This window comes from Panicum virgatum, chromosome 1K, assembly GCF_016808335.1.
Source record: "Panicum virgatum strain AP13 chromosome 1K, P.virgatum_v5, whole genome shotgun sequence".
Classification (NCBI taxonomy): domain Eukaryota; kingdom Viridiplantae; phylum Streptophyta; class Magnoliopsida; order Poales; family Poaceae; genus Panicum; species Panicum virgatum.
The window spans coordinates 23,915,854-23,937,486 of record NC_053136.1 but is presented as its reverse complement, the minus strand read 5'-3'; the positions used below and the strand labels follow the sequence as shown (position 1 = coordinate 23,937,486).

At 45.3% G+C, this 21,633-nt stretch overlaps 2 protein-coding genes and 1 long non-coding RNA gene across 4 annotated transcripts; 2 read left to right on the top strand and 1 right to left on the bottom strand.

Annotated features, from left to right (window-relative positions):
- The first annotated feature begins 6,928 nt into the window (after window positions 1-6,928).
- On the top strand, window positions 6,929-10,716 carry LOC120653967 (Holliday junction resolvase MOC1, chloroplastic-like). The gene is made up of 3 exons (XM_039931613.1): window positions 6,929-7,049; window positions 7,091-7,241; window positions 9,849-10,716. Exons 1-3 carry the CDS (start codon window positions 6,929-6,931, stop codon window positions 10,714-10,716), a joined length of 1,140 nt encoding a protein of 379 aa, XP_039787547.1.
- A 950-nt stretch (window positions 10,717-11,666) lies between these two features.
- On the top strand, window positions 11,667-16,336 carry LOC120699965 (putative F-box/LRR-repeat protein 23). Its single transcript, XM_039984084.1, has 2 exons — window positions 11,667-12,352; window positions 15,370-16,336. Exons 1-2 carry the CDS (start codon window positions 11,835-11,837, stop codon window positions 16,004-16,006), a joined length of 1,155 nt encoding a protein of 384 aa, XP_039840018.1. The 5' UTR covers window positions 11,667-11,834; the 3' UTR covers window positions 16,007-16,336.
- Window positions 16,337-18,337: 2,001 nt separating this feature from the next.
- LOC120699955 lies at window positions 18,338-21,130 on the bottom strand. Of its 2 annotated transcripts, XR_005685744.1 has the most exons (3): window positions 20,367-21,130; window positions 19,251-19,323; window positions 18,338-18,672 (listed from the first exon to the last, which is right to left on the bottom strand). It is a non-coding gene; the product is annotated as an uncharacterized LOC120699955 (long non-coding RNA). The 2 variants fall into 2 exon arrangements; XR_005685743.1 differs by having other exon boundaries at window positions 19,251-21,124.
- Between the last annotated feature and the right edge of the window lie 503 nt (window positions 21,131-21,633).

The following is a 21,633-nucleotide window of genomic DNA, read 5'->3' as shown; positions in this document are numbered from 1 at the left end:
GGCCCACCATTCCTGAGGGCCGCCAGGGCAAGGATCGACATCAGAAGGGGAGAAATCCGCTTCCGTGTTGGCAAGGGGGACATATTTTTCAGGTTCAGGCATAGGGAGGAGCATTGCTTCCTGATATAGTAGGATAGCGAAGGGTAAGCACTCTGGGGTGCACCACTACCCTAGTCAGAACATCGAGAAGAACAAAGAAGGTGTGATGGAAGGTCGAGAGTTAGGCTTCGTCTAATCCTCCTGGACAAGCCGACCAATAGTAAGCATGCCGGAGAAAAGTCGTGCACGTCGGACTTTAAACGACGCGCCCTTTCCGAAGGAAAATTGATATTTATCTTATATTTTCTTTTCTCCGCCTTTTCAATTTCTTTCACCTCTTTTGATTTTTCTCCACTGCATGTTTAAAATTTTGAAAACTATTTTCTGTATGCTGGAATTTTCTAGCACCTTTTCCTTTTTACAAAAAACAACAAAAATACTTTTTGAGTTTTAAAATCTCCTAGAAAATAATTTGAATATCTATTCGAGCAAACTTTGGTTGTACACCACTTTTTCAAAGTTTTAAATTATTGAGGAAGCATCTGGCAAAAGTTGACTATCAGGGGGGCCCACAAGGGGCCGGCCGATCCCACAGGTCGGTGGACCCAGGAGCAATGGCTCCTGGGCCCCACCTGCTCCAACGGCTCTATAGCCGTCATGGTCTGGTTCTCCTCGGGGGCTGTTGGTGTTTCTTATGCCCAATAGAATATAAATTCCGCAAGCACACAGAATCACCGCTGTAGCACTTCACCTTGGAGTATTCCAGGGTATCGTATTTTTCCTAAGAGAAGCACTATGGTAAAGAGTATCGTAAATCGAATGATAATTGTACTAGCTTAGTCAACCGACTAACTAGACGGGGGTAAGCCAGATATAAGGATAAGATAAATGGCCAACTGAGTGGCACACGGAGGCTCAACTCCTTAGAGAGGTAGCAGCTGGGAGGACAACGAGTGAGATAAGACACCTGATACACTTCTGAACTATCGAGCTAGCCTCTCTAGATCAGACTAACTACTTAACTAATCTTCGGGAAGACAGAGCTTACTTCGGCTGCCACAGGGAAGGACATGGACTGGGATGAGAAGGGAGTCCAACGGCAGTCGGCACTACTGCTATGAAAGCACCGAACATGGTGGACTACGAGGGACGGATAGGGCTGTCACCACCTGCCGCCTACCACAACGGTTCCGTGGGGTGGAATACACTTTCTAGCTAACACTAAGCTCAGACACCGCGTCTGCATTCGGTGTTAGGATTTGTCTCGAGGACTTCAAGAGAAATCCCCCTCAACCTAGGGAACTAACTTGAGTTACTCTAGTCCGGGCAAGAAAACCCGTAAGATAGGATCCCGAAAACCAGGAAGATAACTTAGCCTAAGCTAAAGGATACAATTTCCGCGATCGAGCTGAACACTAAGACTCGAGAAGATAAAAGAGTGCGGAAAGTAAAGCCGACTCAGAAAAGTAGAGAAGATAATTTATAAAAACAAAGATACAAGAGCTATACCAGACTTCCGACGACTCCGAAATCCCGAGCAAGCTCGACTCGACTCTAACTCCCACACTACTAACCTACTCTAGAAAACAAGAGAGATTGAGATCCAAATGGTGTGTGTTACAAGTGATGGATGGGGGTCCTATTTATAGTCCTCCATGGTCTGTTTCGAGCAGGTGAAGCACGTGGCGTCAGTTGTAAGCAGTTGAGGTCGGTGTGCTTGTCTTCCACGCGAAGCCGGGGCGTGAGACACTGCAGTGTGGGGCCGGCGGGCCACTGCTTTCTCCTGGACATCTCTGATCTCCTCCTGATGTCGGTGTAGATTGCTTAGCTTCAACGTGTGCACGTGCTAGGCCGGCCGGCCTAGGGGAGGCCGGCCGGCCTCCCTCTGGCTCTTAGCCCTTCGTTGCACCGATGTTACACTTGTACGCTTGTGATCTTTGCAGGGTTTTGGATCGATGACTTGGACACGAGTTTGTGCTGAGTTGTGGGATCTTGGATCCTTGTGCAAGCCCTTCGGTCCATTCGATCAAACCAACATCCAATCCATGGCTCAGAGGCATTGTGAGTGTGTCACATTGCCCCTGGATCGAAGATGAGGCATAGTGTGTAAAGGTGCCAGGCCGGCCGGCCTAGGATAGGCCGGTCGGCTTGGGTTTCTGACCAATTTTGCCCAATTTTGGTACATGTTCACCTGAAATCACAACTCATTCAAAACTTGTGGAACTCGTTACAAATAAATAGAATATGAATGGAATATAGTGTAAAGCTCAAATTATTTCTGAGAAGTTGACGGTCAGAATGTGAAATAATTGCCGTCAACAAGGGCACGCCAAGTTTTGCCTTCAAATAGAGGCCAAGAGGGGGGTGTTGAGCTCTCACACTCAACTATCTTCACTTACACTCCCTCTCACACTTTACTCGGGTTTTATTGGATTTTGACTCAAGTTTGGTTGCAAGAAATATCTCTCTCTCATTTCTTTGCTGCAAGATTGTCTACACATTTGGAGGAACAACTTTCAGGTAAGAGTTTCATTTTGATTTCACTAACGTAACCCGAACCGAGTTGTTCTCGTTCATTCTTGTTGCTAGCATGAGAGGTGTAGGTCAGAAAATTTCTGGAGCTTTCAAGAAGATGACAGGGTCAAGCTCATCCCATTCACGGGTGGGTCGAGCTCTTGTCATTCTCCCAAACCTACACCAACACTGACCACGATGGACTATGAACAAGACAAACGAGAAAAACAAATTGAGGAGCAAGCTGAAGAACGGCAAGCCGAGGACATAGAGATAGATGAAGATGATGCACCGTACCTCAACTTGCAAGACGGCCGCGAGTGTCAAGCTTATGCCATGATCAAGCATCGAAGCTTTGGTCACACCAGAGCCTTCGATCCGGACCTCCTCGAGAAAATAGGTATGAACATTGACTTCTCTCGTGTTTGGCAAGCGGTTGGATGGGATGACTTTGTGCCCATTGAGGAGAATGGTTCTCGTCTCCTCACCATCCAGTTCCTCCATCATCCACCAAAAAATATATACAGGAGAGAGAGAAATCATACAAAGGAGTTCCTCCACCATCCACCAAAAATATCCACACACTTGCACATCTTGATCAAGGTTTATGACTTGTTTCTCTTTTGGATCTGGTCTTTGACTCAACAAAATATGAGAAGCAGGTTTACCTTCATATCCTCCATACCTACATCTCCACCAAAAAGAAACCTTAGGAATAGGATGGAAAATAAAGGCACATAAAAAGGCCTTGGTGAGGAATGAAACACATTTGAGCGATCTGAGGGATCACCCGAGGAACTTACAAATTTCTTTTCAAAAACTTAAAAAAAACCTTCGGATTGACGGTTGCGCAAAGGAGTGGATACACTATGTTCGATTCATATTTTATTTTATTCTAACGAGTTTCGCAAGTTTTGGATGAGTTTTGATTTCAGGTGAACATGTACCAAAAATTGACCAAAACGGGCGCAAACCCAGGCCGACCGGCCTCTCCTAGGCCAGCCGCCCTGGTACCCCTGAAGACAATGCCATGTCTGTGATCCAGAGGCAAAATAACACTGCCACAATGCCTATGAGTTGTGGATTGAACGTCGATTTGATCGAATGGACCGAAAAGCTTGCACAAAGATCAAAGGACCCATAACTCAGTGAGAACTCATGTCCAAGTCATCGATCCACCACCCAGGGAAGATCACAAGCGTACAAATGCAACATTGGCGCAACGGAGGGCCGAGGCAAGCCAGAGGGAGGCCGGACAACCTCTCCTAGGCTGGCCGGCCAAGCACGTGTGTGCGTTTGTCCTAAGCAACTATCACCGACCACAGGAGGAGATTAGAGATGTCTAGGAGAAGGCGGTGGCCACGTGGCCACAATCCTAGGCCGACCGGCCTAGGAGAGGCTGGCCAGCCCCACCTAGCAGCCTCCTTTGTCCCGACTTCATGTGGAAGACAAGCACAACCGCCATACCTGCTTACAACCGACGTCACATGCTTCACCTGCCTGGAGCCGAACTTGAAAGGCTATAAATAGAGCATTCATCCTCACTTGTGAACACACAACATTGGAGCTCAATCTCTCTTTACTTTCTAGAGTAGGTTAGTAGTTTGGGAGTTAGAGTCGAGTCGAGCTTGCTTGGGATTCCAAAGTCGTCGGAAGTCTGGTATAGCTCTTGTATACTTCTTTTGACTTTATAAATATAAGTTATCTTCTCTAACTTTCTGAACCAGCTTTACTTTCCGCATTCTTTTGTATCCTCGAGCCTGAGTATTCAGCTTGAGCGCGAAAGTTTTACCTTTAGCTTAGGATATGTCATCCTTCTCGTTTTTGGGATCTTACCTTACGGGTTTTCTCGCCCGAACAAGAGAACTCAAGTTAGTTCTCTAGGTTGAGGGAGATTTTTCTCGAAGGCCTCGAGAGAAATCCTAACACAGATTACGGATGTGGTGTCCGAGTTTGGTGTTAGCTAGAAAGTGTGTTCCACCCCATGGAACCGTTGTGGTAGGCGGCAGGTGGTAACTGTAACACCCGGTTTATAAAAGGACATAAACCGAGCAATCATATACGTGCCAGGATCAAGTCACACATATATACAACAGAATGAACAGTATATCACAGCACATATCACATAAAAAGATATAATAAAGCGAGTACGAATGTTATTTATTACAATAATGACAAAAGTCTGGTACAGAGTATGCGGAAGCGTAATACATAAACGGTAACTCTCGTCGAAAGCTGAGCAGGGCGCCACAGGGACGTCGACTGGGAGACGAACGCCTAGAAGTCCTCGTAGTCCTGGTAGCGCTGAGCAAACTTCCTCGCGTCGGCAGGAACTGAGCAGCAGTAGAGTATCCCAAGAGGAAAAAGAGTAGAGTAGGCAAGAGTGAGTACACAACTTGTACTCAACAAGTATAACACAAACTATGAGGCTCTAAGGTTGGCTGACTGACTGCATTAGCTTTTAAGTCTTGGCAAAATTTTATTAAAGCTAATTACTACAAGTTGATGAATTACCATGAACCCAGTTACATAATAATTAATCAAAATTAATCATGTTACTACTGAGAACCATACCAAACCAAGCCACCCGGGGAAACCTGCCTCGTCAAAGGAAGATAACCCCACTAATCAAAAGGAGGATCTGGGCCGCTCATGACCGTGAGCACGGCTAGTATACCAGTTTTACACTCTGCAGAGGTTGCACATCTTTACCCACATGTCGTGAGCTACGCCAGTTGTTCATCACACTTCCTTAGGTGAGATGACTAGCAAACTCACTACGAGGCCGTTACAAAGGACACGTTGGTAAGGTGTAACCGCTAAGGAATCAGGCTCCGCAATGATGGTGACCACCTCGAGGGGTACGCAGACCAAGCCTCGTAGCCTGGGGACCATTGAAGCTCACCACCCCTCCTGCCCCGTCGGTAAGTTACTCCCGAACCAAAATAACCTAATTAGTAAGCCAAGACCGTCCCATTCCAGTCTTTTGGTAGCGCTGTTGTCCCAGGTTGTCGCTCTATGAACCGGTCCTTATGAAGAGTGGCCAACCAGGCAGTAAGCACCGTGCTGGCCCCCTAAACCATGTTTCTATCAAAAACCAATTTTAACGAGACGTGAGCCCCTCAACGGGCCACTCTCAGAATTAAGTTGCATATACCATTAATCAAATTAATTAAAAAGGACCAAGTATGTTATAGCGCGGCACCTAGCACAACTAACCAAAATGCAACCGAAAGGATATATGTAAAGGATATAAAGTGGCTAGGAAAGTCCTTATAGGCATACAGTATTAAAATGCAGTATGAAAATGTATTTAAAGTGATAGGTGTTGTTTATGTTATACTTTCCTTCCTCAAATTGTTCCTACTGCTCGAACTGCTCAGAAGATGGCTCCTGGTACTGGTACTGGGGCTCCTCAGATGGATCAACGTCTACTCACGAGCACATGGCCAAAAACAAGGCACAACATAAACATACATGCAAACAATAGCAAAAACTAAGAAACAATACAACAATACATGAAAACAGCAGACAAAACTAAGCTAGAACTATTCTACACGCTACAACGATCACGTGGACATAAAGAACGCCTAAAACGGAGCTAAAACGCATAATCTAGGCCAAAAACAAGTTCCAGGGACCTATTTGTAAGAAAACTGGAGTTCCAGGGGGTTTCTGGGCAAAACCGAGGACTAAAACATAATTAAACACTAGATCTAAGGGCTAGAGCGTAAAACTGCCAAGGATGGACGGCGGGCACTAATTCTAAAAAGGTCAGGGGCTTAAACGATAAAAACAGGACCTAGATGCAAATACTTTTGAATAGAGGTGGACTGTGGGTTGAATCTAGGAAAGCTGGGGGTCTCTTTAGGAAAAGAGCCGGGCTGAAGCGGTATCTTCAGATCAGGACTGTTGGATCCAGATCTGGTGCTTAGATCTATACGGGGCACGATCTAATCGCGGGCATCCGTGCGGGATCGGACGGCCAGGGCAGGCTGGGCGCACGGGTCGGCGGCGCAGAACACCGGCGACCTTGCTCCGCGGCGGCGCTGCGAGGGGCTCGCCGGACTTGGCCAAACTTGGCCGTCCGGGGGTCAAATCGACCTGTATTTGGGTCTGGGATGGACTACGCGCCATGCGTAGTCCACCTGGGGCCTTTGCGGGCCTCGGGAAGGTCCGTGGCGGTGTGCGCACCGGCGGCGGCGGGTCTGTGCGGCGGCGCTCGCCGGCGCGTGGGGTGCAGGCTGCTGGGGTGCGCTACGGGCTAAAGAAACGAGCGTAAAAGCACGGTGGAGACTTGGGGGTGCTCACCGAGGCTTGGAACGGCCGGGGGCGTGACGCAGCGGGGTGGGCGGCGAGGTCCGACAGCGATGGCATGGCGAAGCTCGTGGACCGGTCGCTGGGGTGGTCCTTCGGGCTCCAGATCTCCACGGGTCATCGCGCGGTGGTGCTGCGGAGGTATATCGGGGGTCAGGGAGGTCCGGTGCTCTACGATGGTGAGCAATTGCTCGTGAAATGGTTTTACCTGTCTCGGCAGTTCCGGGGAAAATCCGGCGCAGGCAAGGGTCGAGGTTGGGGTTGGTGGCCGCGGTGCTGCTCCTGGTGCTCGGGCGAAGCTCCTGCAAGGTTGGCCGGGGTTGTGGCACGGCGGAGCGGCGAGTCCGCGGCGGCACAGGGGCGGAGCTGAGGTGGGCGAGCGGCTAGGGTTTGGAGCGGCGGCTGCGGTGGATGGTATGGTTTAGGGAGGGGTACGGACTCTATTTATAGGGCGGCGGACCTAGGCGTGCGTGCTAGGGACGCGGGCGCAGCGCGGAGATCACGGCGAGATCGCGGAGGCCGTTGCTGCACGGGCGTCGCGGCGGGGACGACGGAACTGACAGGTGGGCCAACGTAGTCAGTGAGGGGGAGGGGGCGATGGGCGCGGCTGGGCTAAGCGCGGCGTGCGGGCCGAAGCAGAAAGAGGGGCGCGCGCAGCGCCGGGGGGGGGGAAAGGCTGGGCCGCGGGATGCTGGGCTCAGGCGTGGGGTGGAGCTGGGCCGCGCGAGAGAAAAGGAGGGGGGAAGTGGGACTGGGCCGAGGAGAGAGAGGCCACAGGCTTGAGGGAAGGAGGGAGCGGGTCAGGCCGATTTCTGGGTTTGGGCTGGTTTGGGTGCTGGGTTTGGGCTGAGGTTTTCCTTTCTCTTTTCTATTTGCTATTTCAAACACCACTCAAACTAAACACCATTTGAATTCAAATTTGAATTTGAATTCAAACCTAGCACTCAAACAAAAGAACAATGCACCAGCATGAATGCACAAGCATGTTGAACTTAGACAAATTTTAATTGCTTGTGAAACAAAATTAGATTAAATGCAAGGCTAAACATAATAAATCTTAGAAAATTAAATAAAGCCAATTAAATTTATTATTAATTGCTGAAATTTAAATTAGGGTGTTACAGTAACAGCCCTGTTCGTCCCTTATAGTCCACCACGTTCGGGTGTTTTCATAGCAATAGTGCAGGTTGCCGTCGGACTCCCCTCTCATCCCTTTTTGAAGTCCTTCCTCTTCCAGCCGCCGATGTAATCTCTAAGTTTCCGAAGATTAGTTAGGTGTTTAGTCTGATCTAGAGAGGCTAGCTCGATAGTTCAGAAGTATATCGGGTGTCTTATCCTGTTCTTTATCCTCCCAGCTGCTACCTATTTAAGGAGTTGAGCCTCCGTGTGTCACTGATCATTGACTGGCCATTTATCCTATCTATCTACCTGGCTTACCCCTGTCTAGTTAGTCGGTTGATTAAGCTAGTACGGTTATCATTCGATTTATGATACTCTTTACCATAGTGCTTCCCTGAGGAAAATTACGATACCCTAGAATACTCACGGTGAAATGCTACAGCGGTGATTCTGTGCGCTTGCGAAATATATATTCTATTGGGCATAAGAAATGCCAACACACAGCAGATCATAATATCGACTGTTACAAGTTGTTTGAAAAGTATGTTCAAATTAAATTATATGTGCATCTAAAACGTTTCAAAAAATTAGAGAAAAACATATTTAGAACCATATGTACCGATTATAGCCATGTCCTAGGTATGGAGGCAAAATTCAACTGTTTGATATAGATAATTCAAACGTCTATGCCTATGGTAGTTTAGAAAAAATTAATAAAATCATAAGGTTATCAGAAAATCGCACAAACTTACACAGAAGCATATGTTAGGTATATAAGCTTGTTAAAAAACATTCAATGATTTTAAGAAAATCGGACCATACATTGTTCACAAATGATTACATCTCCCACATAGTTTTCTATAACTCAAGACAAACTATCAAGTTTCTATAGCTAAGTAAAACTTTTAACCTCATATACACCTCCAGTGTGGACACAATATTATATTTACATTACAATTATAGAATATGGAGTTATTTTTACAATTGTTATGCCAAATTTTTTATTAATTTTTGTTCTAAGGTATAACAAACTAAGCGATATGTAAAAGATCTATGCAATAGTATCGAACTTTCGAAAAAGACAGCTAAATGGAAGAGAGAGATTTTAGACAAAGTTTAGAAAGAGAATCATCAAAATCGAAATTCGTATGAGGAAAAAAATACTAATTAGAAGGTTTATGTCCGGATTAAAACGATAACAAATGGACTTTTTGCGACATCATATGCATGCAAACCAATCACGCGCTATCACGTAGACCAACAAGCGAAGCCCACCCCACCCACTTCGGGGGTGGCACATGTCCATTTTAATAAAGTAGTATAAAATTGTATACCTACAACGTTCAAAGCCAAGCTGTTGGTACAGTGGTAGCTAAATTTAATCTAAACCTTATGGTCTCGCGTTCAAACCCTATATTTGCTACTTTTGCCTCTAATTTTTTTTTCAATTATCCAACATAGACTCAGATTAATAATGTTCACCATACATAGGATTAGTAATGTTCATCATACATAGGATATTCTCAGATTAACACATTACGCTAGCATTAGTGACACCAAATTAACACCAACTCCGAAAACCATAGATAAGAAGGACATATTTTTATTAGAGTTAAATACACCAACGGCCCTCAAACTTGTCCTGAGGTACCACTTAGGTCCACGAACTTGCAAAATCGAAATCTGGGACCCTAAACTTGTTAAGTTGTGCCACTTAGATCCATACCTCTTGACATGACGCCACGTGGCATGAATATATGCAAAAAAAACCCTATAAAATTGCTATCTTCTACCTTCACCCCCTCCCTCCCGTTCTCTCTCTTTCTCTCTCCCGACGCCTCCCCTGCTTCCTCCGCCAGTGCGTGGAGCTCGCCGCCACCCCTACCTCGTCGCCTTCCACTGGAGCTTGCGGACTCCACGCTCGCCGCCGCCCCTGGCTCGCCGCTTCCTCCGCTCGGTCTCGAGCCAGTGGCACGGCAGAGCAGGGGCCCCACCCCCGTCGGCGCAGCGGGAAGAACTGGTGGCGGCGGTGCATCCAGCTGGACATCGTGGAGCACCCCGGCGCCGGCGGACTCGGCACCGGAGGCGGCGGGTCGGCGTCCTTCTTCAAGCTGTGGTGCGAGCAGACGCCGGGCAGCGGCAGCGGGCACGGCAGCTCGGGAAGGGGCGGCGGCGCTCGCAGAGGCGTCGCTCTTCCTGTTCGAGAAGGCCTACTGGACATGGAAGGTCTCCGTCCGCAAGCTGCTCCACCAGGTGAGCGCCGAGTGCAAGCTGGGCGCGTACGGGCTCGTCTCACTCACGCACTCCGTCTCGCTGGCGAGCACGAGGATCGACCTCGTGCCTCGGCTCTGCTATGCTCTGCGGCGGTGGACGGGCAGCGACGCGCGTCCCCTGCGAGCGGCCGCATGCACGACCGCCGCGTTGCCGCGCAGGCCCGACCGCCACGTCGCCACCGCACGCAGCTCCGCATGCCGCGGCCGCGCCCCGCCGCCGCGCATGGCTCCGTCCGCCTCGTCGAGCTCCGACAGCCGCGGTCGGGTCCCGCCGCCGCCCACGGCTCCACCGGCCGCGATCGCGCCCCGCCACGCCCACGAGCTCGCCGCTGCGGTCGCCCTCGTCAAGCTTCGCCGGCCATGGTCGGGCCCCGCCGCCGCCCGCAGCTCCGCCGGCTGCGGTCGCGCCCCGGCCGCTGCCGGCACCGCGCGCGTCACCACACCGCGGCCCTAGTGCGCGCCCTGAACGGGCGCCGCCAGTCCTCGGCCGGCGCCACCGGCTTCACGGAGATGGACCCCGCCACCACGCCGTCGACGCAGATGGCGCGGTACCACGGGCAGGCCTCGTCCACGTGCTCGTAGGTGTCGCGGAGATGGACCCCGCCACCGGGGCTCCTCCCTGTTCGAGCTCCATGCCGTCCCTCAACACCTCGAGCTCCGCGGCTCCGTGCCGCTAAGCGGGCCCCGCCTTCGCGGCTCCGGACCGTGACGGTGGCTGCGGCACCGTGCCTCGTCTCATGCCGCAGGGGCCGCCGCGCCGTGCCCTGCCCTCCGCGCCATGCCCTGACCACCCTCGCCGCCGCGCCGTGCTGTGCGCTACTGGGGCGGCCGTGGAGGCCGGCGGCTCGCAGAGGCCGGCGGCTCGCAGAGGCCGGCGCGCGGCGTGTGTGGCAGCCCTGCCTCCTCACTATCTTTCCCTCAAGGATGCGAAGGTAGAAGATAATAAAACTTAAGGATTTTTTTGCAAATACTCATGCCCCTTGAAGGGGTATGGAGCTAAGTGGCACAACTTAACAAGTTCAGGGTGCCAAATTTCGTTTTTGCAAGTTCGTGGACCCAAATGGCACCTGGGGACAAGTTCGAGGGCCGCTGGTTTATTTAACTCTTTTTGTTATGCATTTTCTCATGTTTTAAATAGCGGGCTATAGCGGTGCTATAACGGTTTTCGCGGAGCTACCGCTATGATCACTGCAGTACAAAATAGCGGGCTATAGTGGTACTAATAGCGTTTTGAGGACCCTGCCGCTAAATTTTATAGTCCGCTATTTAAAATATGGGTATTTTCACAAGTGTACTCTATTTTTTCTCTCGATTTTCAAATCTCAACTTTGTCTTCGAGGGCAGCAATTTCGGCTTGCGCTTTTGCAAGCATCTTCCTCTTCTCGTTTTATCACCCATTTGATTCATGTGTTTTCTCGTAAACTCCAGTTCGTCGAAGAAGTTAATGAGTCGTTGCAGGAGGAAACGTATTCGCATGAGGCGGGCCGGCGGGCAGGCGCAGCGGCGGCCTCCGAGCTGCCTCGCGGTGGCGGCCAAACGCGGGAGAGACGAGCGCGGCGACGCGAGCGCAGGATGGGCGGCGACGCGAGCGCGGGATTTGGGTGCCGTCCCGCCCGGGGAGGAGGTGGAAAACGGAGATTCCTTCGTGTGCCCTTGGATACATCTTGGACGGTCCCAGATCGGCCGCCAATCGGCAATTCACCGAATCTGGATCCCTTCCAGCCATTCCCCAAACCCTACTCTCCGATGTCCTCGCTGCCGCCGCCGGCTCCATCCATGGCTGAGGCAGAGGTCGAGGCCCGTGACTGGGCGGAGATGCCGTCGGACGCGCTCGCCGCCGTTTTCGGGAAGCTGGAGGTGGCCGAGATCCTGACCGGGGCCGGGCTGGTGTGCCGCGCGTGGCACCGGCTCGCCGCCACGGATCCCACGCTGTGGCGCCGTGTGGACATGTGCCACCAGGGAGACCTCCTGGAGACTGAGGAGGCCGAGGCCATGGCGCGCGCCGCCGTCGACCGCGCCGCGGGCACCATGGAAGCGTTCTGGGCCGACACCTTCGTCACCGACGACCTCCTCCGATACATCTCTCGGAGGTTGGTGGCAGCTTTACCTCCTTTTGCATTTTTTTTTGTTAAATGATGGATGACGACACCTGTTCTAGGTAATCGGTGGTTCGCACTGTGAATTGCATGCTTACCACAAACAATCTAGACGGATTATCTTATCTACCTACATTTTGACCATTCGGTTCACCTCAGGTTGCTTTGGTGGGAGAATGTTGGTCTCCCTGAAGTGCTTGTAAGTTATTAGTGTAGTTTCTGTTATGTCGAATCGAATGGCATGCTGTGAGGTATCAGTCAAAGATCAAAACAAGAGATCTGGGATTATCTTTTTCACTTGCAGAATAAAACGGTACAAATCTGGAATAATGATGTATTTCTCTGATAATCTTGTTTGGGGACAAGTCCAAATCTTAAATGCAGTAGCCAAATAAAATTGAATGAAAAAACAGTTCATAAAAGCATGCTTTGTAGTTTGTACATGTGGTTTTCATGTAGCTTTAGTCTCTAGGACCTGGATTTTTTTTTCTTTATTATTGACCTTGACGCGTTGCTTGAAACAAACTGTCAAAACTGTGAGTCAATTGCAAGCCGATCCTTTGGGCACAGCCTAGGTGAAGAGCAGGGATTCCCGAGACTCTAGACATGATCACATGATGCAAGAGTCATGTTCTATTGGTTGAATATTAGAATTGGTTATCTTCAACATGGAAACTTCTGACTTTTAGAAATTGTCTCAAAGGAAGATGTAACCGTTGTTCACTAAACTGGTGGGGGTCCATGGTTTCTATCAAAAACTTTTTTTTATCATTTCTATCAAAAACTTTCCTGTTGAGTTTGAAATGTCAGCCATTGTTCCTGGAAGACTGGCCTATTAAAATCAATAAGCTGCTTGGTTACAGAGAAAATAAAATAATAGAAACCTAGTTTGGACTCGTCCTTATGATTAACTCACTGTACATGCTAAGTCCAAACTTCTCAAATCCTGATCTTCCTTGGATCATTGTAAACAAAAGAAATGCTTGATCAGTCTGATTGTCAATTTTTTCTAACTGTATATGTTATATAATGGTAGAAACTTCTATTCATTTGCTGAGAAAATGGAAGCTTGATTCTAGAACTTAGTTGATTGCTGTGTAAAAATGGCATCTATACTCTTTTATTGTGATTATTGGTGTGTCTCCTAGTTGCTGTTTCATGTTGTTCTACTGAAGGTTGGTAGGCTAAGGGGCTCGCTGCCTTAAACCTGGGGAGGATGGTAGAGCAAGCTTAGGCTGGCAGGTGTTGTGTAGTCAGGTCCTAGTTTCACCTTTTTCTGTAATAGTTCTACCAGGTTTTTTATTATGCAGCCCTCACTCTGGCCCAAGGTGAGGTGCTGTCCTCCGTAATTGGACCACCCCTTTTTCCTCTTAATACAAAGATGTGCAGCTTTCCTGCGTGTTCGAGGGAAAAAAAAAAGGTTGGTAGGCTAACTCCGCATTTGACATATTGAGCTCTTTTTATTATAAGCAGTGCCTCCATACTTCTGCTCTTCAATGGGAATTGCACAAATCTTGGACCACTCCATGGGATAAGTAGCTGTATCCATGTCATAGTTTCTGCTTTATATTGTGTGCTATTCGTAAAGCGTGGAAATAGAAGTGTCCTCCGAATCCTAACACAACTAGCTGGTCAACTTCACTGCAGTTTACTCTTATGTCTTTATCACAAATGGCAAACTATCTTCTTGCCACAAACTTCGCTGACCATTTTCAAGTAACTCTGTTTCATGAATTTTTGAGTTAGTCTATTATTCCACATTCGGAATATCTAGAAGCTTGTCAGCATGCAGATCTATCACCCTATTTTTCAGAGTTTCCAAATTAACTGGAGTATTTAAGGAAGAAAATTATATTGTGCGTGCTACAAATTCTGTTCGATGTTGAATGTTGGGCTTCATAAATTTCGTTATGCCATGCAGCCTGATATTGTCTATAACCATTTATTAGAACTAAAATCAGCTTATAATAACTATCAAAGAAAATCATGTAGTCTAACTGCCCACCCTAATTTGTATTATGTTACTTGTCACGCCCGCGAGGCAGTGACCGGATACGGTAGGTGTGGGAAGTCGCTGGCCTCTCCTGGCTGGTTTGTTGCCAATACAGGAGTTGCTGTTGTATCAGTGAGGAGATAACGCACAGAGAACAGGTATGAGGCCTAGATTGATTTGTAGTAGCCTTAATGAAGTCGCAATCTGCTTATATAGCCTGGCCTGATAAAACTCTACTCAAGACAATTTTAAGGTCAGTACTCAACTCTGACATTGATCTAAACAAACTCGTACCCTATCGAAGTTGATTGTAAACCTTGTTTACCACAGATTTCTGTTTTCTTCTTTGATGATTTTTGCCTGACCATGGCAGTATTCATCTGTGGTTATTTTCTTTCTCGTAGTCGAAATTAGTCTTGCGTTGTTGCATTAGTATAATTATCCAGTTGTTTATAGATGGACATCTTAGTCCAAATTGATATTTTATTTTTGTTATTTGTTGAGTGTTTGCTGTATGAAACTGTTTGCCTCAATTTCATCAAATTCAACCAGCTCGTATCATTTGTTTGTACTGCTACATCGAGTATATGTGGTGGATCTGGTACCATGTTTGGTTTGCAACACTTAACAAGGTCAGCAATTTCGAATTCTCATTTATCCTTAGATAATGCTTGTCCTATTAGGTGTGGTTCGTTATCCTTGTGTTGTTACAATCCTTTGGCAAGATGGGGTATGTAGATTGTTTGCATATTGTCAGCTCAGGCAGTAGTGAACTATTATTTTTTTTAGAATTGTGTTAAACCTCCTGATTAGGTTTGCACATCATTTTTGGTATATGATTGATTTAAGAAAGGCATTGGTTTACTTCAGTATGTTTTTTTAACCCTTTTCAGCAATTTTTGTAGTTCAAGTTTTTATTCTACCTGTTATGATCTTAGCAAGCAACTTGGATCTGGCACCTGATTATTTTGATTGACAAACTAGAAACTCATCCAGATCTACCCATTTCTCCGTGCAGGGCCCCCTCATTGAAGAGCCTCCATCTCAGCTTGTGCCATCACGTCTCTAATGAAGGTTTTGCAGAGGCAATTAGTTCTTTACCTCAGCTCGAGGAGCTTTATGTTACATTTTGCACATTGCATGGCAACGTTTGTGATACTATTGGCAGAGCCTGCCCACACCTTAAACGCTTCAGTTTGAATGAACGCTGGTCTATTCTTCAAAGTGAGTTTGCACCCTATGAGGGCATGGATGATGACACCGAAGCATTAGGAATTGCTAGCACCATGCCTGGGCTCCAAGAACTACAGTTGATTGGTAACAACCTGACCAATGATGGACTCATGGCAATTCTTGACCGTTGCCGGCACCTTGAATCCCTTGACATACGCCAGTGCTACAACATCCAAATGGACGATGTGATGAAATTGAAATGTGCTAGGATACGAGATCTGAAGCTTCCTCATGACTCCATCTCTGACTTCAAGTACCGCGCTTACATTGTCAGCAGCATAGCTAACTCTGGCTCTGATTTCGAGGTTGATATGTATGATGATCTGCTGGATGTGGTAACTGAAGATGGTGAAGCTGATTTTGATGATTTCGACGATGCAGGCTCAGATGGAGGTATGTATGATGACGAATTTGATATCTGAAAGAAATTCATCAGAATGGCGTTTTGGTTTCCCATGTGAAATGTTGAGAGCTGGATTTGGTTTGGCATTCCCTTGTCTTGAGATTCTGGTAGCGAGGTTGTAATAAACAGCGCAGTACTGTTATTTGTGTCATATGATCACCTGATGTCTAGACTTGTTCTCATCTTTATTGCTGTGCCCCGGTTGCCACACGCACTACTATATTGGGTGCTATCTGTATTATGTGTTATGGCTACGTTTGTAATTTGTGCTTTGAACTTGGACTGTGACAAAGTAATATCTTTGCAAATGGCGTAACTAAAATTCTCGCCGATGAATTAAGCTTCTTGATGTTTTGGCCTCTTCTAATTATAAATGGTACAAACTGGCTATTGGTTGTGTTCGGAAGTTTTGGTCTTGACTTTTGAGGTAGGTAGCTAGCAGATCTTTTCCCATTCTGAAAAAGGAATCTAAAAAAAGCTTTGACCTGCGGAGGGAAAGATCGCCCCCATGGCATTGTATTAAGAAGAAGATTTCATACATCTCAAGAAAACTCTTGAACCTCTGGTCCAGATGAGGGGAATTTTTTTCAAATTGGGAGTTGAGCTATCAACTTGGAGGTTCCCAACTGGACATCCTGCCAATCGGGCTAAAGCCCATTTGCTAGACTTGCTGCACATTTGAAGAAAATATGGTTCGGTACCTAACTCGACGCAAATATCTTTATAACTAGCAGGTATAGTTCAGATTTTTCTTTGAACTTAAGGTAGTTCAGTTTTCCAAACAGAAGCACTATTATTAGGACCGGATTGGACCGGCCGGCCCGACGGTTAAACCAGGAACTGAAGGCTCCGCTGGTTCGGTCCACTTCAAAAATTAGCCATGCAATTGAACTAGGTTAAACCACTCAAACCTCTCTTTTTTTGTAAAAAACCTATATAATACAAGATTGGGATAAGGCGTGGCAAGTGGGGACGCGTGCGTTAGGTGGGCAGTTTTGCGTGAAAATGAGTGGGTGAGGGGGTTTGAACCCAGGTTGGGAGGTTCTGAGTGGAGAAACATATCACTATACCACAGTGCAGCTTGTGTTATATAGGGAAAATTAACTCTATTTGAACCGGTGGTTCTACCGATTGGACCAATGAACCATTAAACCAAGCATGCTAGTGGTTCGATGACCGGGCTGATCCTAATTACTAGGAACATAAGTAGCAGTTGTACAGGCAAGGTACTATGTCGTAGAACCTCCCATCGTCGTCACAGATTTTGAGTCCCTCCATCACAAGTGCACTTATAGATTTTAAAATTTATCCTAAAATAAATGCACCTTTAGATATGAGACAATTTAATTCTAGTTGTTGTTTTTCTACTTTCTCCTCCCAGAGTGCACACTTTATAGGGGTTATATGTAATTTTTCAACTATATTGATCTCTCCGCCTCAAACTTAGAATTGCACTTATTTTGGGACGTAAAGAGAAAATTTCTCATTGGACGCTCCGTCGCAACAACAAGAATAAACTATTGAAACATTCAAAGTTATTGCTTGCAACATTACAAAAATATATAAAAAATGCCTACATCATTCAATCTTATGATAGAAAATTTCCGCCGCAACATGACACAATGTTTCATGTAACATCCAATAAGAATAATAATATGAAGAAATAGAGTTTTGTAACATCAACACTTGACTTTTGCAACATTTAAAGATTATAATTGTCATATTTTTAATACAATTGCAACATTCAATTTATTTTAAAAAAACAAAAGAGCAAGAATTAGTTGATTATATTAAAAATGTGTAACATGGCAAATCAACTATTGACAAATCTAGAATAAATTTATGCAACATTCTAAAACAGTTCTTCTAACATCACCTCACATCTCAAACTGTAAATGATCACTACAACATCACATATCAACCCATGGAATAACCTTAAAATGACTATTGCAACATCAATAATCAACTAAAATGCTCACTGCAACATTAGTAATCAACTCTTGCTGTCACATGATGGTATGTCTATCGCAATAAAAAAAAATCATGTGAGAAGTCCACCGCAACATAGGTTGGAATGCCTTACCTAGTACAACACTAGTAAGCATGCCCACGCTAACACCACGGATAAATTTTAGACATACAAAAAACAACACATGATCCATAGTTAAAAATGAGAAATATATATTTCACACAAAGAACACAAATCTACCAACAATAATAATAATAATAATAATAATAATAATAATAATAATCAGATAAACATTTTTATCCAAAAAGTATTGAGACAAATCAAATCCGTAAATTCGTAGGTACACCATTGCCACAAAATCCAACTAAAAATGCAAGCAAATATACAATAAATTCTATTTTATATCCTTGCCTATGATCTGTCCTTATCAAGATAGCGGCATAGCTAAATGTGTTATACACATCATATTTCACAAGCGTCAATAGGAGAAGATTAAAAAATTGTCCAATCACTAAAAAGATATAGGCATGATTAATTTGTTCATATTACAGTTCAAAAAAAATTAATTTGTTCATATGCTTTGCTTGTGATTTTGTACATGACGAACTGTCGCAAGATTGTTCTATCACATATTTCTAATATGCTACCAAACATGTGCCGACACACATTTCACTCTCTCTCTTGATACTCTGATGCAGTCCGAAGTAGATACGACCCTGTTTAAAGAACAAAAAGACATGAAAAGTTAATGATTTCCCTTACAATGATCAAATCAGACACTATATGAACAAATTCCACATCACGATCATGAAATACATTAGATTAAGAGTGAGCAGGAAGTAACATTATGGACTATAGTGCATGGCATACTCATCAAAGAATGATAATCCAATCTGATCATAATGCCTCGTAGCATAGGGCATAGCTCTAATATTTGATAAAATTCAGGTAACCTTAGGTAATTATATCATGTGGTATTAGTTAAACTAAACATTGGGTAATAATTTTCAGTTGAGACCCATCTTGCTCGGTTACAGAAATAAATTGACACCTAAGATTAACAATATTGATTTAGAATAGGAACCTTCAGATGGAAAGTGGGTTGCATAAACATTTTCAAGAAATTGTGAGATGCAGGATCGAGCTGTACAGTTCAATATGAAGAGACATGAAGCAGTACCAAGTGAAGTTAGAAAAGAAAAGGGCACCTGACTCCATGAAAATAGAATTTGTAACAAATACTGAAACTCAATTACAACTACTGGAAGCAGAATGCACTAAATATAACACCTACTGAAAATTGCACGGAGATGTATCAAAATCTCAACGTCCTTGTCAATGTTTATAGATATCAATAGGTGTCACATCTGCAGACATCAAGACCCAATTGATAAAAAATTAGATCAGACATCAAGCACCAGTTTTTTAAACTATCGGACCAGACATTAAGCACCAATTTGTTCACAAGATTCAAGACTGAACAAGGATCATAGAATGGCAATGTATTTACTGCAAAAAACAGCTTGGAAAACGCCTAGATGATGGGACAATTAAATAAAAGGCATATAACCCAATAAATAGGAACACTACATCATTTCCTTTTCAATTTTATAGGCCAATTTGGCTGCAATTAGAGATACTTAGCACGGCAAGAGTTCTACTCTAAAAAAAATGATGTTGTTTTGATAGGACTCGACTTACTGCCTGATGCTATCCAATGCCAATATTTCACTTCGATCAACCCTCTTTTCACTAAGAGAAGTGCACCATTAAGAAAAGGAATTAACAGTTTCTTTAGTATAGCTAAAACTGGCTGTCATAAAAAGAAAGCATTCAAGGTTAACATCCTTAGTGCTCCATGTCAATTCCCTGCTCAAGATTCCACTTAAATTTCTGAAATAGTTTCACAAAAAATTTAACAAACCTTTGCCACAAAGAAACTACAACATATGAATCGTAAAAGTATACTATTAACTCTGTACCATCAAGTCTTCAGACCTATTATTGGTGGAAGTGACACATAACATAGCTGTGGATTTCTACAATTTAGTTACAACAATGTAAACATGTAATGTCTGAGGGCTACAGCACGCTTTTGGCTAAAGTAAATGAATTCCAACACAACTCTACCACCAAATATATAATTCAACTTCACATGATATCAACACCATGTCCATTTTTTACACAATAATAGACTCTGTGTTCTTAGGAGATAATTCAACAAGGACTTCCCCAACTTCTAGGAGATCAATCCAATGAGCACAAAATAGCCACAAATTATCAATTCAATCACCGCTAAACAATCAAAAGTTGCCAATTCAATAACCACAAAACAGCCACAAATCGGAAACCTGAATTCATGCGATCAATATTTGAATCTGAGATGGTCAGATTATGAAGGATTACTCACAGAAACGGAAATGCTAGACCATCAACTCTCCCTGTTATGCAGTTATGCTAGACCATCAACTCTCCCTGTTGATTACCAACGCAATCCAAATTGAATTGCAGGATCACCAAAGGAAATTAGCACACTACAACCAGCCTTACACGCACACAAACAAATCTATGTAATTGGATGCCTGAAATCATGCAATCGGTATCTAAATAAAGCATATATGGTCAGATTCAGAGGGACTAATCTCAAAATAGGAAACATGAGACCACCATTGATCCATCTTCCCCACAAAATAGATGTTTTCCACATTAAAATGTATTCAAAATTGAGCTTGCCTTCCAAAAATTAACAGCATCCCCTCCTAGATTAAGAACGTCGTGGCCCGTATTGACACCCTCATGGTTGCTGCCGGATTCGAGCTCGTTTCTTGCTGACTGGTAGAAGAGCCAGAAATCTGCTAGGGACAAGAGGAGCTCACTGTGAAAAAGTTTACCGAGCTAGCGATGGGGGAACGGTGGAGGCATGGGATAGGGGCTAGGGCATCCCTCGAGCCCCATCTGTACGTCTTCGTGCCTGTCGCCGCCTCTGCTTCTTGGGGCCGCGGGTGCCGTCGATGCCTCTGCTCAATCCCCTGAGCTGCGGGAGCTGCCACATCCGATGTTTGGGGCCTTGTACCCATCTACTGCCCTGGGTCGTGAGTGGCGCTGCTCCTCCTGGAGGTAGCAGCACGGCAAAAAAAACTCCCACCACAATGTTTTTTTTTTTGAAGTGAACTCCCACCACAATGTTGGTACGCTGGATGAGTAGGCTGTCCGATATTTTGCTTCTATTAGGCGTCCTACAGTTAGCATTACCGTTTCAACCCCCGCTCATCATCCGTCGCCGCATCACAAGATATCTCCAACAAATTACTTATCCCTCTTCCTAATATCTAAAATTTAATGTTTTAGTGATGGAGGTGCTCCAACAAACTACCAATTCAATTTGCATTACCTATAAGTTTTTGATAATCATCAAAATACATCCCTCTCACCTAAATAAAGGGCATTTTCTATCTACCCTATTATTGGAGATTGAATTTTGATAGTCTGCTGCAGTAATCATTACCTAAAACACAGAAGTAGTTATTGGTAATGGAGAGAAATTATGTTTTAAGTATAGGATATCAATAATTTGTTTGCGTATAAAACTAGGAAAAACAGCGTTCCGTCCGAACGTCCGATCCTTAGGTGTTAAATGTCAACCACCAAAGAGTCCCATGGTTCTACCGGACATCACG

Excerpts from the sequence above, each read along its gene's own strand:
- LOC120699965 (XM_039984084.1), top strand. The coding sequence starts at position 11,835 with ATGGGCGGCGACGCGAGCGCGGGATTTGGGTGCCGTCCCGCCCGGGGA. Across the intron at positions 12,353-15,369 it reads CTCCGATACATCTCTCGGAG|GGCCCCCTCATTGAAGAGCC; the intron begins GTTGGTGGCAGC and ends TTCTCCGTGCAG.
- LOC120653967 (XM_039931613.1), top strand. The coding sequence starts at position 6,929 with ATGGCGAAGCTCGTGGACCGGTCGCTGGGGTGGTCCTTCGGGCTCCAG. Across the intron at positions 7,050-7,090 it reads AGGTCCGGTGCTCTACGATG|TTCCGGGGAAAATCCGGCGC; the intron begins GTGAGCAATTGC and ends CTGTCTCGGCAG. Across the intron at positions 7,242-9,848 it reads GGCACAGGGGCGGAGCTGAG|TGCGTGGAGCTCGCCGCCAC; the intron begins GTGGGCGAGCGG and ends TTCCTCCGCCAG.